The 14,760-nt window shown below is 30.2% G+C and overlaps 2 protein-coding genes across 2 annotated transcripts; one reads left to right on the forward strand and one right to left on the reverse strand.

The window, feature by feature from the left end:
* Positions 1 to 7,491: 7,491 nt before the first annotated feature.
* On the forward strand, positions 7,492 to 11,673 carry LOC110655809 (phosphoglycerate mutase-like protein 1). Its single transcript, XM_021812257.2, has 10 exons — positions 7,492 to 7,857; positions 8,040 to 8,101; positions 8,192 to 8,299; positions 8,593 to 8,672; positions 9,532 to 9,694; positions 9,930 to 10,004; positions 10,141 to 10,229; positions 10,908 to 11,027; positions 11,166 to 11,210; positions 11,293 to 11,673. The coding sequence occupies exons 1-10, from the start codon at positions 7,674 to 7,676 to the stop codon at positions 11,405 to 11,407; spliced, it is 1,041 nt and encodes a 346-aa protein (XP_021667949.2). The 5' UTR covers positions 7,492 to 7,673; the 3' UTR covers positions 11,408 to 11,673.
* A 736-nt stretch (positions 11,674 to 12,409) lies between these two features.
* Positions 12,410 to 14,676, reverse strand: LOC110655810 (uncharacterized). Its single transcript, XM_058130938.1, has 5 exons — positions 14,054 to 14,676; positions 13,851 to 13,960; positions 13,026 to 13,186; positions 12,791 to 12,887; positions 12,410 to 12,659 (listed from the first exon to the last, which is right to left on the reverse strand). The coding sequence occupies exons 1-5, from the start codon at positions 14,073 to 14,075 to the stop codon at positions 12,558 to 12,560; spliced, it is 492 nt and encodes a 163-aa protein (XP_057986921.1). The 5' UTR covers positions 14,076 to 14,676; the 3' UTR covers positions 12,410 to 12,557.
* Positions 14,677 to 14,760: the final 84 nt, after the last annotated feature.

Here is a 14,760-nt window from a genome sequence, read left to right on the forward strand (position 1 = left end):
CATTTAATGATGAAGCGACTAATGAATGATAATGATTAATTAGTTATCCTATATCATTTACTTTATTATTGTGAGAAGTATTACTTTATATAATTATTAAAATTATTTTAAATTAATTTTAATAAATTTTAATTATAAAAATATGAAAGACTTTTTAATTATTTTAAATGAAATTTTAAATAATATTTTTTATAAAAATATATTTAAATCGTCAAACAAACTTTTAATTTACATTAATTTAGAGGAAGAGATTTAGAAGCTAAACAAGAAGGGAAGGATGACAGTATTAACTTTTGTATAACATAATAAATGGGTGTGCTAATAAGTAGGTAATCTCATTATCTGAAATTTGTATCGATTTTATTTTAGAGTTATTTTTTATCGGTTGATAGTTAATTTAATTTAATTTTTTATTTAAATTATATGATTCTTTTAAAAATTTAATAGTTATAACATTTTTATGTCTTTAAAATAATTTTCATACCAATAAATTATTTAAAATCATAATAAATAACAAATACATATGAAATACTATAAATATAAATATAATATTGATTTTTGTATATACTTAAAAAATAATTATATTTTTTAAATATAATTATATTTTTAATATGTTATATAATAAATTAATAATTATATTTATATTTCAATATTAAAATAAATAATATAATATATATTCTTTTTAATTATTTTATATATAATAATGACAATTTTACATAGTTTTATTAAAGTTGATGATATGCTAGCTATTGTTATTAATCATTCAACCGTTATTCAAATATGCCCTAAATAAGACTGCAATATGACAAGACCTGAAACCACGAGAACCATAGGGGAGGAAGGCAAAAGCGGTGGTGGGAGAAAACCGCGGGCTGTTTCTCCCCAACACCCCGACATTAAGCGGTTTCTGAACAGTGGTTTTCCAAATTCCCCCTGGCCTCTACTATGTATCTCTTAATACAGCTTTGACAGCCCACAATATCAAATTTAGGGTTTTTAGGTTCCACCTAAAAACCACTCTTCACTACTCTTTCTGTAAGTTTTGTCTGCTAGTATTTTGTTTCGTAGTAGAATGAAATTGTAGGGTATGGGTCCATATTATATATAGCTAAGCTCTGCAGGTGTAGGGTAAGTAGCCCCAGCTTTCGTCCAAGTTGAAGTGCAGATGTCATAAGGGGTATCGTCTTTTTGCCCTTTTAATGAAGGCAAGGGCTTGCCTCTGTGTGCAAATGTATATATGTACACGTGCTTGAAGAACAAGTACTCTAATCTTCTTCTTCTTCTTCTATGGCAAACGGGTCTCTGGTATTGGCTGTGGCTTTTTTATAAATATCATTTCATGTGTGCGTCCTTTTGTGTAAGAATTAAACAAAAAATATGTGGAAAAAAAGAAGAGAAAAAAAAAAGAAGGAAAAGAAAGGACATTTGTGCCATGCCTCACGAGTATTTTCTTCAAAAAAAACAACCAAGCTAACCCCACAAAAATCACACTCACATTCTCATTAAAAGATGTGTTAATTTCCATCTCTGTAATAGAAAGTTCAACCCAAAAAATTATTGCTACAGAGGAAGAGAAAGAGAGAAGGTATTGCAGCAACAAATCCTTAAGGATTCAACCATCAGTCTATCCACATTCATGTTCTTTTCATTATTACTGTGTAATGCCCTTTTGATGAGCATCGATTCACAGTATATGCCAAGCTTTAAGCTTGAGCTGATTAATTTGATTTGTTGCTTGCCATGGGCATAAATTAATTATAATTAAAATTTATATTAATTCTTGTTTTAAAATACGAAAGAGTATATCAATAAATTATAATTTACATAGATACAGAAATCAAACGCGTATGATAAAATATTTGATATGACATTAAAACATATTTTATACATGATTAGAATCCCTCGTTAATTGGAATTTAATAAATATTTTAACAACTTCTGACCTAACAATATTAAATTTATATTAATTCTTATTTTAAAATACGAAAAAGTGTATCAATAAATTATAATTTATATAGATACAGAAATCAAACGCGTATAATAAAATATTTGATATGACATTAAAACATATTTTATACATGATTAGAATCCCTCATTAATTGAAATTTAATAAATATTTTAACAATCTCTGACCTAACAATATTGAATTGATCACCTTACACATTTTATGTATATTTTACGATTAAATAATAATAATTTTTTAAGTGGTAAGATAAAATAATAACCAATTGTTAATAGATCAGTACTTCTTTTATTAATAAGATATAACAACGATATTCTTCCCTTTCTCTTAAATTCTCTACCACAAATTAATCAATAAAATATTAAAATTCATATTTGAAATATTTTTAAATGAAAATTTTAAATTATGTAATTGCTGGAAATATTACCACTAGTTTCAAAAATAATTGTGTAGCTAGGATTTCTTAATTAGCTTTGATATGGTCAAGAGATTTTATTTTACCTAATAATAACAAGAATTAATTTGGTTATGAGGCCAGCATATATGACTACATATTTAATTTTGGCAGACAAATACAAATATGAATGTTTCTCATACAATATACTGAAAGCACTAAATTTTAGTGTTTCTTCATATATAAATTTTTATTTTTTTAATGTTAATAAAGAGTGGGATCTATATGATTTTGTATAAAATGAATATGTATTTCAAGAACACATAATAATTTCTAATGGAGTAAGGCATGGTGAGAGTAAAATCCAAAAGAAAAAACCATTGGATTTCCTGGTTCTACAGTTGCTTGGAGATATTGCAATCAACATCATATATATAACCCCACTTGTTAAAAAGGAACAAAAACTATATATTCAATTTGATGGTTTTCAATTAATATTTTGGATTTACTAATAATTGAAATGTCCGAATATTCGATATTTTTTATTTTATTACTTTTCTTTTTGTAAATCAAATCCCTTTTGATGGAATGATGCACCTTGAAAGATCATATGAAGATGTGCCTTTGGGTATTTTCAATCAATCATATCCATATGAAATTATCTTTATGTATAGTAATTAAGACTACCGTAATTAGCCAATATTACATTTTTAATTTGATAAAAAAAAAACGTAGAGAATCTTTATCTTCCTTTTGTTTTAATCATCAGATTTAATCATAATCCCTGTGCAGTGTTTAAAGAGAAACTCGTATATTTAATAGGTGAATTTCATTATACATTATATATTTTGTGTTCATGATAGATCAAGTCTAGATATATAAGTATTACTTTTTATACCAAATTAATATATAAAAAATTTTGATGCTCGTAAATTAATTGGAAAAATACCATTACCATAAGCAACAAAAAAAACCGATCAATGAGAAGCATTAATGAACTCAGTGATCTGATGGTAGAGAGAAATTAACTTGTTAACTTAGATGGTTGGTTGGTTCAAGTCATTTTATATAAGAGCTTGACAATTAATTGAGTATTGACCTCAATCTAAAAGATCTGTCTGAAGCTGAGCTCCAACGATGGTGGGTCCTTAGCAATTACATGCGGTTCTCGTGGTTATATAGGGACAACCATATTCTTATTATAACTAATAATCAAGTTTTCTTTTTTCTATAATTAGGAAATGTGCAACCATGCAATCAATATTTTTATATATTTATTTTAATTAAATAATTAATATATCTTCAAGTTGCATATTATCTATGATCTCATCTACCTTCTTGAGCAACAACGTCTGCTTTTTAATTCTGATTAACTTTCGTGCATGCTAAGACAAAATAAGGTTATTAATTAATTATATATAGTTTTTGTAACCATCAACTTTTGTTATCTTCTTCAAGCAATCTCTTTCCCCCCCTTAATTTTTTTAAACAAAAATTATATTAATAAAATTAAAAAAAAATTTAAATAATTCAAACTAAACTCAGATCAATAAATCTACCTAAAAGAACGTAATCTTAAATAGCAGAAAGCCAAGAACTATAATATCATTCCATTCAAAAAAGCAAGAAAAATCTAACAAAGCTCTTGCAAGACAATGAGCGATCTTATTTATTTGCCGACGAACCCATATTATGGATACCCCAATCCTTGAGTTAAGAAAATATTACAATCCTTCACAACAACCCCTTAATTAGTTGATTATGAAGATTTCAGCACATGGTGATTGATGGCCTGGAAACTTACCCATCCACAATTCTTTTTCATCAAAATTTACGCTACTTTCCATAATTATTGATCTCAAAATTTATACAAAATATAAGCAATGTTTTGTGGTTGGTAGTCACACTGCAGCATAATCTGATACTATTTCCATCCACTTTTATCTGTTGTGCATATATATATATATATATATATATATATATATATATATATATATATATATTATTTTCTTTTTTTAAAAAGTTTTGATATATATAATTAGCTAAGTGTTTTTTATGGTTATTTTATTTTTAATTTACTTTTATTTCTATTTTTTTTTCATAATTAAATTAAATGTTATCAAATCATCTAATAATAACAAATTTACTGAAGAAACTTCCAATTAACTATAACTATTATACAACGTTAATTAATGTACCTTAATGTAATTTCTTCTTCGGTTTGCCAACCTAATTTTTGTGTTGTTCTATGACTAGAAATAACAAGAACAGCAGATAAAAGCAGAAAACTAATTTCAAATCAATTTCCATTAATACAGGAAAGCACATAATTGGCTGATTTCATTTCCATGAAACTGACCTACCACAGTGGTATTCGCCTTTTTCTCTTCTACATAGTACTGATGTCCCATTGTGGAGGCCTTCTTAATTAAAAAATAGAACTAGAAAATCAATAATCAAGAATATATATGTTAATGGGTTGATCATTAACGATTTTTTTTTATTATTATAATTCAAATTCAAGAAATCAGAATTTTGAATTATTATTATAACTCAAATTCACGAAATCACAATTTTGAAGACAACCCTAATATCACTGAATTGGTAAAATCTTTTTTAATTTTTTGACGTTGCTGAATTTAAGCTCCTAATTAGGGAATGAAATTATTAATCCAACTCTTTTTTTTTTTTTTTTTTAAATTTCATTTAACCAGAGCTGTGAATAGAAAGATGCTACGTGTTTAATAAAGTCAATACAAGATTGATTATGGCGTGTTCAACTTGTATTATTACCAAATTATTATGTATTCTTTCTGCTAATTAATTGGCTGTCTGGAAGAATTTCCATGGCTATTAACCACTAAATGCCCAATTGCACTTGACAACAATTCATACATTGACTTTACATGGTTTTAGTTAAGTAATACATATAGGACATTAAATCTATTGTGGAAGATGGCTAGAACTGATATTTTAAAAAAGATATCGTATCTTTATATATATATATATATATATATATATATATATATATATATATATATATATATATATATATATATATATATATATATATATATCTGGCTACAAATTAGTGGGAGATTATGAACACCATCTAATCAATCTTAGACAAAAACCAGCAAACCAAATCTTTGACGCTATATATTATATGAACCGAAAAGGTACATATCCCATTTTCTATGTAGTTCATTAGGTTTTCTTCCTTTGATCATTCAAGTCATTCTCCTTTGATTTCTTTTCCTTTGTGTTCCCCAATTGCTAATTTAATATAATATTTTCAACTGAAAAAAAAAAGTAATTTACACTTTTTTGCTAGCTATCTCATGAAAAAATTGAAAATTTAAAATCTATTGCATATATAGTCAATAGGGATAATTTTTTTTATTCATTAGGGAACAAAAGAGAGAAATTTTAAAGGATTAAATTCAAAATTTTTTATATAATTTATTTATCACAAATAAACCCTCAATTGCCTGTAAAAGAAAAAAAAATCCCTTAATTACCATATAAATGAAATGGGCACTTCAATTTTAATGCCAACTTCAAATAATCTTATCAAGGTGAAGCTAAGTTATTCCATTGAAAGTGCAGCGAGCTTTATTATTGTACTCAAACACTTGTTAGTGCATATATATATATATATATATATATATATATATATATATATATATATATATATATATATATATATATATATCTTTAATTACTATTAATTTCCTTGGTGTTGGAATGGATCATTGACCTAATTAAAAAAAATCTACACATTTACTAGTCCTAGTAGTAGAAAGTCAATTTGGCTAGAGATTTGATTGCCGCCCATTGTATTTCAATGGCTACACTTTACAACCACTTTATGGGTATATACCTTAACGAAGCAAAATTTCTAATCGCTGACGCTCCATTTATGGTTATCGTGGGATGTCAATTTTAAAAAATTATTATTTTATAGGTTAAAAAAAAAATTCTTAAAATTAAAATATTTCACAATTCATTTAAAATTATTTTTTAATTAATATATTTAAAAAATTATTTTTCTCAATAATAATCCCAACAACAAAGCCAAATAAATTTTTAATGTAAAAGCAATTTAACTCTCCTTATAAATAATTATATTAGAAAATTGCCCATGCGTGCATAATTATAAACTAGATTATCTTTAATCCTTGATTGCATTTTTGGCCAATTATTATTGGAATATGTTTGTTTTAGGGAATTAACTAGACAAGGTAGGTGTTAAAATGGAATGAAGGCTCATTTTAGTGATTGCTATCAGATGACCTTTCATTTTCGCATAAATGAGATATGCAAAGTTGAAAGCCACTCTAAAATTCCCCATCACTCATCTCCTAATCTCACTAAGCTATGGCTTAAGTATACTATATTTAGAGAACTAATCACTGATTATTCCAAACAATAGATTGTAACTTTCATATATAGAACAAAAGGGTTTTCTGTTTGCTTTATAATTGAGCAGAGAAATGGCTAAAATTGTAGTGAACATTAATGATTGCTTGGTGACATTATTTGGAGTGTCGTGATCGTAAAAGAAAGACAGTTTCCACTTTCCAGGGGGCATTGCATTGCTGAATCTCGTAAGTATAGGACACTGTTCAGTGCCCTGGTTTGTAGGTAACTCAAGTAAAGACATGTCACCTAACCATACCATGTGGTCTACCATACCATGTGGTCTGCTATCTTCATGTGATACGTATTATTTAACGCATGCAGAAACATATGCATACCAGGGTTCCGGTTGTGCTTGCTTGTCGTTCCCGTGACTAGGAAAGTTGAAACGTTTCCCGAAATCTGAAAACGAGTTCTGGTTCTTCACTTCTTGTGGATTAGTTATTGGGCTGGCCTAAAGGGCTAAAAGCTTTACAATTCCATTGGAAATGACCCTTTAATATTTGGCCTTTTGTTTGAACAAGTATTTATAACTGGGCTCACTCTTAACATTTTCAATTCTTAGGCCCATGGAGAGAGAGGGCCCAAATCCAATATCTACCCTGCTGTGGCAATTGGCAGTGGCTTAGCACGTGAGAAATTTATCTAAAAATTTTGAATTGAATATAAGAAATAAAACAAATGAAGCAAAATCAAAGTTGCCAAGTGTCTGCCCGCCTCTTGTCTGGTCTAATTAAAACTATGACCCTTTTGTTTAGTTAGCGTGTGATTCTGAGCATTTGCGTATCTTTTTGGCATAAATTAAAACCTGAAACTTGTTGGGCTGAACGCCAAACAAGACCACTTTACGTTCTTCGATCCACACCGAATGCGAATCAGAATTTAAATAAGCAAATGTCTCTCTTTTATTCTCCAAATCCCAACGCATCTCTCTTACTGAATCCTTCCTCCATTTCCGTTCCTACGCCAACCAAGCCTCATTTCGCATCACCACCTCAACTGTCGCATCATCACCTTCTTTATTCTTCTCCGATTAGCAATCGTTCCTCTTTAGTTCTTCGCTTCTCTTCTCTCTCAGGTACAAAAGATCCCCTTTTCTTTTTTATGTGTAAAGTTCGATTTATTTGTTTTCGTCTAATGCCGTGATTAAAAATCTTGTTTTCTTGTCTTTCATTGACAAGGCTTAGTTTTGATTTGTGAAATTGCTAGTTCTTTTTTCATTTTTTTTTTTTTTACCAATTATTGTTATTGTTCTTGCAGATATGGATTCCACATCAGGCCAGAGTCTGTACCCTTTGCACCGTACTAAAACTATTCACCTGGTTCGTGTTGCGAATCTTGATTATTTATATATTTTACATAATTTGCACAATTTTTTTTCTTTTTTTTTAATAATTGATAATGGGTTGCAGGTGAGGCATGCTCAAGGGATTCACAATGTAGAAGGAGAAAAAGACTACAATGCATATTTATCTGAAGAACTCTTTGATGCTTGCCTTACCCCTCTCGGTTGGCAGCAGGTATTGTTTTAACTGCTTAAAATAGATTCTGATTTCAACCTGTTTTACCAATTAAATAAAGACTTGCTTGCCTTTTTCTTTTATCCCTTCTGGGCTGCAATTTAGAGAATATGGGAACTTTTTATTATTTTATATTATTTCACGGATTGGTCTCGAACAGAATTGGGTCTTTCTGGTTTTAGTTTAGTTGGAACTTGTGTCAATATAACACTCATATATAAGAAATTTCCATATGTTTCTCTCTTGACGGGAAGTAATTTGTTATGATTTTTTTTTGGTGAAACCAATGACAGGTTGATAATCTGCGCAAGCACGTTCAAGAACGTGGGCTTAATAAGAAAATTGAGTTGGTCATTACTTCCCCTTTGTTAAGGTATTGGCTTTCTGTAACACAATATTTTTTGTTAATAATTTCATGATTTTCAGTGAGTGGAAACATTCTTTTAATTTAACCTGAATTATTATTTATTATAGCACAATGGAGCCTTTTTTACTGAACAAATGTATTTTATTTATTTATTATCATGATTGCCAACTAGGAAATTGCACTTTTAGTTATTCCCCCCTCCCCTTTACTTTTTTTTTTATTGTCCGCTAAAAATTAGAATTTATACTACAAGCTGGATAAATACCAAGCAAACGTTTATGCTGCGAGGATGAAGTGTATAGCAATATACAGTTGATGTAAGGCAATGTATAAACTATTGTGAAATAATGCCATTTGCATGTCCGCATCTTTTGAATAAGGAATGCAAACACCATACTATATCATAATATAAAGGGCTAAAGCCTACAATAATGCCAAGTTCCACAACATTTCAATTCTTACACTAATTCTCATCATAGTACTGAGTAATATCTGTGTTATGCGTTTTCCTGAACTCAAAATGAATCTTTTAAGAAGAAACTTACCGGGCATGTGGTGAAATTTTTGAAGGAATTCCTCCTTACATCATTTAAAATTATAAGTTGCTCTGTACTGAGGCTGGTTTCTCAATCTCTTATTGACTTTTAATAGTTTGATTTAATATGTGAAATGGCAATTGTCATCTTCACAAAGGACTTTGTTTATTTACTTAATTTCTGTTCAATGGGAAACATATATGGTGAGGTTTCTATTACCTGAATTGAAAACATTATGTTTTACTTACTAAGGAAAACTTGGAGTTTAACGCATATCTGTTGTCCAAAGTCCTTTGTTTGAGCTTATGACCTAAATAATTGCATTGTAGGACCATGCAAACAGCAGTTGGTGTTTTTGGTGGTGAAGGGTACACTGATGGCATAGAGGCCCCTCCATTGATGGTGGCAAATGCTGGGGAAAGTAACCGTCCTGCAATTTCAAGTTTAAATTGTCCTCCATTTGTAGCAGTCGAGCTTTGTCGGGAACATTTGGTATCTCTTGAATGACTTGAAGTGGTTTTAATTCCATAGAGTAACTTCAGCTGTTTATACATTAGTAAAATCTGTATTAGGCGAATAGTCGTGGTTTAGATTTGTGGAACAAGTTATTGCATCTTTTATCCAACACTTAATTTCCTACATAACAAGGTTTTGTGGAACAAGTTATTGCATGTAGTTTTATATACCTTTTTATTTGATTTAAATTATTCTTTTTTTCAAACTACAGGGAGTTCATCCATGTGACAGGAGAAGAAGTATTAACGAGTATAGGCCTCTATTTCCTGCTATTGATTTTTCACTGGCAAGTAATTCAACATATGGGCATTCCTTATGTTGTCTTGTAGAATTAATTTTTTAATCTTGTGCCGTTATCATTGGTTCTGGTGTCAATATCAATTTGGGTTGAGATGAAATAGTTTGTTTGATATTTTGTATAGATTGAAAATGATGCTGACATTTTGTGGACGGCTGATGTCAGAGAAGAGAATCAAGATGTTGCAGCCAGGGGGCAGAAGTTTTTGAGCTGGTGATTACTTGTTTGTGTTCTTTCTGTATCTTATAATTCTTTTCATCAACCTAAGAATTGAAAGTTTATATGACCAAAATGGATTACATTTAGAAATCCGAAATCAGCTAAAGGGGAGCATTTAGAAACATGACAAGTATAGATTACTTGAGGAAGTAAAATGCTGTTGTTGGGTTCCAGTATTCTACAAACTGCTCTATGTTTTAAATGGACATTGACAGTTTGGTTTCTCAGCTTTTATAGCTTGTTATGGTTCATATGCACATAGGGCATGAAGTTGTCTCATGTAAAATTATTATTATTATTTTTTTTAATAAAAAATGGCTTTTAAAATAACTATGGAATCACCTTATTCATCTAAGCCTTTGGTGTTTGCTTTTCTTTTTTAATTCTATGTAATTGCTTCTTTTTTCTTTACCATAATATTTTGTTCTGTGGGCTGCTAAGTGCTAAGAAAGAGAACCACAACAGTTGCATTTGATGGGATATTTAATCCTCCGTAATTATGCATGAACCACATGAATTTTTTGTGTGCTTTTGTTCTTCTGCATTCTTTGCGCGTTTACTAAGATGGGTTCTGAAAGTGCATTATAGCTGAGTAGCTGTTGGCAGATGTTGTTTTAGATTAGAATGAATTTTATTTTTATTAGTTATTTATTCTTTTATTACATGGTTCAGGTTATGGACTCGGAAAGAGAAGGAGATAGCAGTTGTTACACACAGTGGATTCTTATATCATACATTAAGTGCTTTTGGGAATGATTGTCACCCATCTGTGAAGTGTGAAATATGTACACAGTAAGTTCTTGTTTATGGCAGTGAAGTGAAAAACTTCAAATGTCTGTTCATCTGTTGCATTGAAAATGATGGTCTTATTTTGAATACTTCAGTCTTCTATTTCTTTGATAATCAAATGAATCTTACCTACAAATGCAGCTTCAATAACTGTGAGCTCCGGTCGGTGGTTGTTATTGATAGAAGGTGAGCATGTTTTTGGAATATCTAGACTGCGCCTTAATGTTTAAGCGGGTGAAGGAAACTCATATTTTTCTTTATTCTGCAGTATGATGGGTTCAGATCCTGCAACAACTAACTATCCTGGAAAAATTCCTGCTGGTCTTGATCTTCCAAGCGATGTTGCACAGGAGAAGCATCCAGAGATGGGAGTGTCCAATTAATCATTTACTACTGATTTCAATACTCCATCAAATGTTCATTCATAAATGATTTACTATGAACTACTTCAATACCAATAGAAGGGCTTGGCCATTCATATTTTGTGAACTCACTGGCTCTGTTAGGAATTTAAGATTCATTTCGTTGATGTAGACAGTTATTATGTGTACCCAACGAAGATTGAAGGCCATTGTCCCTGAGATCTTCCGTAATCTGGCTATTGTGATGATGACTGTGATTACAATCGAGCCAATGATTCATTTGGTTATGCAGACCGACTTCAGCCTTTTATGATGACTCGGAATGAATACGACTTTGTGTATGATACATAAACAAATATTTGGATTTTGCGAACCACATCAAGTATGCATCTTTAATGTTTTGATGTCACATAACGGATTCTAGACTGGTTGGTTGGATATACAAGGCAGGGTTGCTAGATGTTTTGAGGTGGCTTTTTTTCATTTTAGCAGGAAATTTTTTTTTTTGTTGTTATAGAAAAGTGAGAATAAAATAAAAAATGCATAAATAAAAACATTCAAACGATTGCACACTTTTTTTTTTTTTAATTTTTGAAAAGACCAATAAAAAAAAATTAATTTTGTTCTGTAACTCTTTCCTTGATAATAGTTTTTCATTATTTTATATTTTGTTGATTGAAAAAGATTTAATATATATATATACTATACCATTACCCTAGCCCCATCTAAAAAGACAACGGATTAGTAATGTAATAAGCATCTTTCTAATGACTAATCATGCATTAAAGTTAAGAAATACAAACTTGATGGCCTTAAAATGGCAGTTTTAAAATATATATATATATAAAAAAAAAAAAAGGAAGACATTAAATCTGTGGGACAAGTGCGTTCACCTAATAAAGGAAGACATTCCATAACCTTAAAATAATAATTAAAAAAAAAAGCCACTAATTTGTAAGTGAAAATTTCACTCAGAGACAATGATTGTCTAAGAAGCACAAATCCAACGAAGATAGAAAGGATTAGGAAGAAAAATGCACCCAACATGTTGAAATTTATTGATTTGATATTTTCCCTTCTACTAACCGCACCACTCGTGTCAATCCTTGTGCTCTTCTCTAAAGAAAGGCTACATGCAGAATCACCTGGGACTCCGACATCCCAAAAAGATTTAGCGATCACTGATGGAGCTTTCTACTTCTGTTTGGAGAATCGTTGAGGCATCGGCTGGAGCTTCCATGGACATCAACTCAACACAATGATCTTTTAGGACCTATAAACCATGAAAACTACTATACTAAAAAAACTGAGGTAAAATAAGAATTCTTCAGATAAATGCAGTATGGATCTCAGATGTGCATAAAACAAAATTAATGCTTTGCTCAACAAGCCTCAAGTACAAACCTCAAGTGTCTCAGATGGTTGTAAGTAGTCACATATAAATGTACCAGCTAACCAAGGCATAAGTAACCTTCGAGGAAATGCAAGCCTGCATGTTTTCCTGTTAATAAGTTGTGCAACAGCAATATGATGAGTAAGAGAGAATAAAAAAATATATCAACTTTCTAAATTGCAGTTCACGAAATGAAAGATGAAACCTATTGGTTCTGACAATCTATAGAAACTACATTTGACAAACCTCAACAAGCACAGGACAAGTCTGGAAACAGGTTTTTCAGGCTGTTTTTCTTGACTAGCTTCCCAACCATCATCATCTATTGGACCTAGATCTTCATCATCTTCATCTGCTTCATCACAGATGATATCCAGTCTGCTATGTAGACTCCTGATGATATCATCCTGAAAATAGATAGGTAAGAAAAGAGCAGCAACGATGAATAAGGGGAAATAAAGGAGTATATATAATTTGTTAGTAGCAGAAAATGCTTGAATCCCACATATCTACTTCCAGATTTATAATTTCCTTTCCTCTTCAACATTAAATTCAACTATATAACTTCAAAGTTTAAAATTTTAATGTATATTGCTGCCATCATATTTCAAGGATTTGTTGGCAGCATCTGCCAATTGCTTCCTGGTGAACCTTACTAAAACTTGAAACAGTTTTCAAACTTCATCAAATCAATACTGCCTATTTTCACCAAGATCAATGAATCTGTAGAGAATATTGTGTGATGGGGAAATAGGTAGCATAATTTGATTAAAAATGAGATGCACCTAAGAGGCACCTTATAAACATGTGTGTAAAAATGTAGGGAGAAAAAATAATGTCAAGAATGCATATTTACAATGAATTATAAACATGCTACACTGCACTAGTACAAGTTTCAGAATGCAGTTGACAATGACAAAGCCCAAGTGAATCTTACAGAAAGAATTAGGGTGCAGACTGCAGAGACTAACAATTCTGTAGAAGCATTTCCCCAAATACTTGAAGCAGAGGTGAAAAAATTTATTTTATTGTACCATAGAAATAAATTCAAAATTAAAATATATTGAATACCTTTATATCAGTGATAGCCTGTGAAACTGGTTCTTTTGAATTCAAGTATGCAAAGAAACACACAGACCCACTGAACACAAGAACACCGGCAACAACCTTTTGGCTGCATGCTTTATAAAATAAAAACAAATTATTAAATGCTTAAAACAGTAATTTAAAGCCACTAAAAACACCACTAAGAATAATCGTGCCAAATAACACACCTTCGGCCTGTGTATTCTTCATGAATGGTAAAAGCAATTCAACTTCATGCAAACCCTCAGTAGTACAAGGTTCTTCATTAACAACCTAGAACCATATAGACAAAAGGAATGACTCTTCAAGAAAGCTGTAATACCATAAAGCAAATGCTTAATAAGATTCTATTCCAAAAAGGTCAAGTCAAAGTGTATATAAATTGCCACTCCATGCCAACAAAAAGAGCTATAATCTATTGAAAAATAGGATAAGGAGTATTGGAATAGATAAATTTTTGCTTTATTGACATCATTATATCACTAAATTCCAGTGAAGCCCAGGTTGCAAACTCAAGTGCACATCTCATGGCATGATTCTATGGTAAGATATCAAATTCATCCAAGTAGCAATATACTAAAAGTCTGCAATTCGTACTGAAGTTTTTCATTTTAGATGGACAAAACTATGATGAGATGCTCTGCATGATTGATCTACTTCATGTATGAATAAATGCTTACAAAGTTTCTACAGTCTCATTCCAAAACTCGTGAATAACAACTATTAGACAGTAATAAATTTATAACTATATGAAGTTTAAATAGATATCAAAAACAAATTAGTTTTGCAACAAAGTATTTTGATGAGAAAGTTGTGAGATATATTTGGTAGTTTATATAGTATTTTAATAATTAAAATTTCTTAAATATAATTTTAAATTATTTTAAAAATTCTC

The sequence above is a fragment of the Hevea brasiliensis genome, chromosome 12 (assembly GCF_030052815.1).
Source record: "Hevea brasiliensis isolate MT/VB/25A 57/8 chromosome 12, ASM3005281v1, whole genome shotgun sequence".
Classification (NCBI taxonomy): Eukaryota; Viridiplantae; Streptophyta; class Magnoliopsida; order Malpighiales; family Euphorbiaceae; genus Hevea; species Hevea brasiliensis.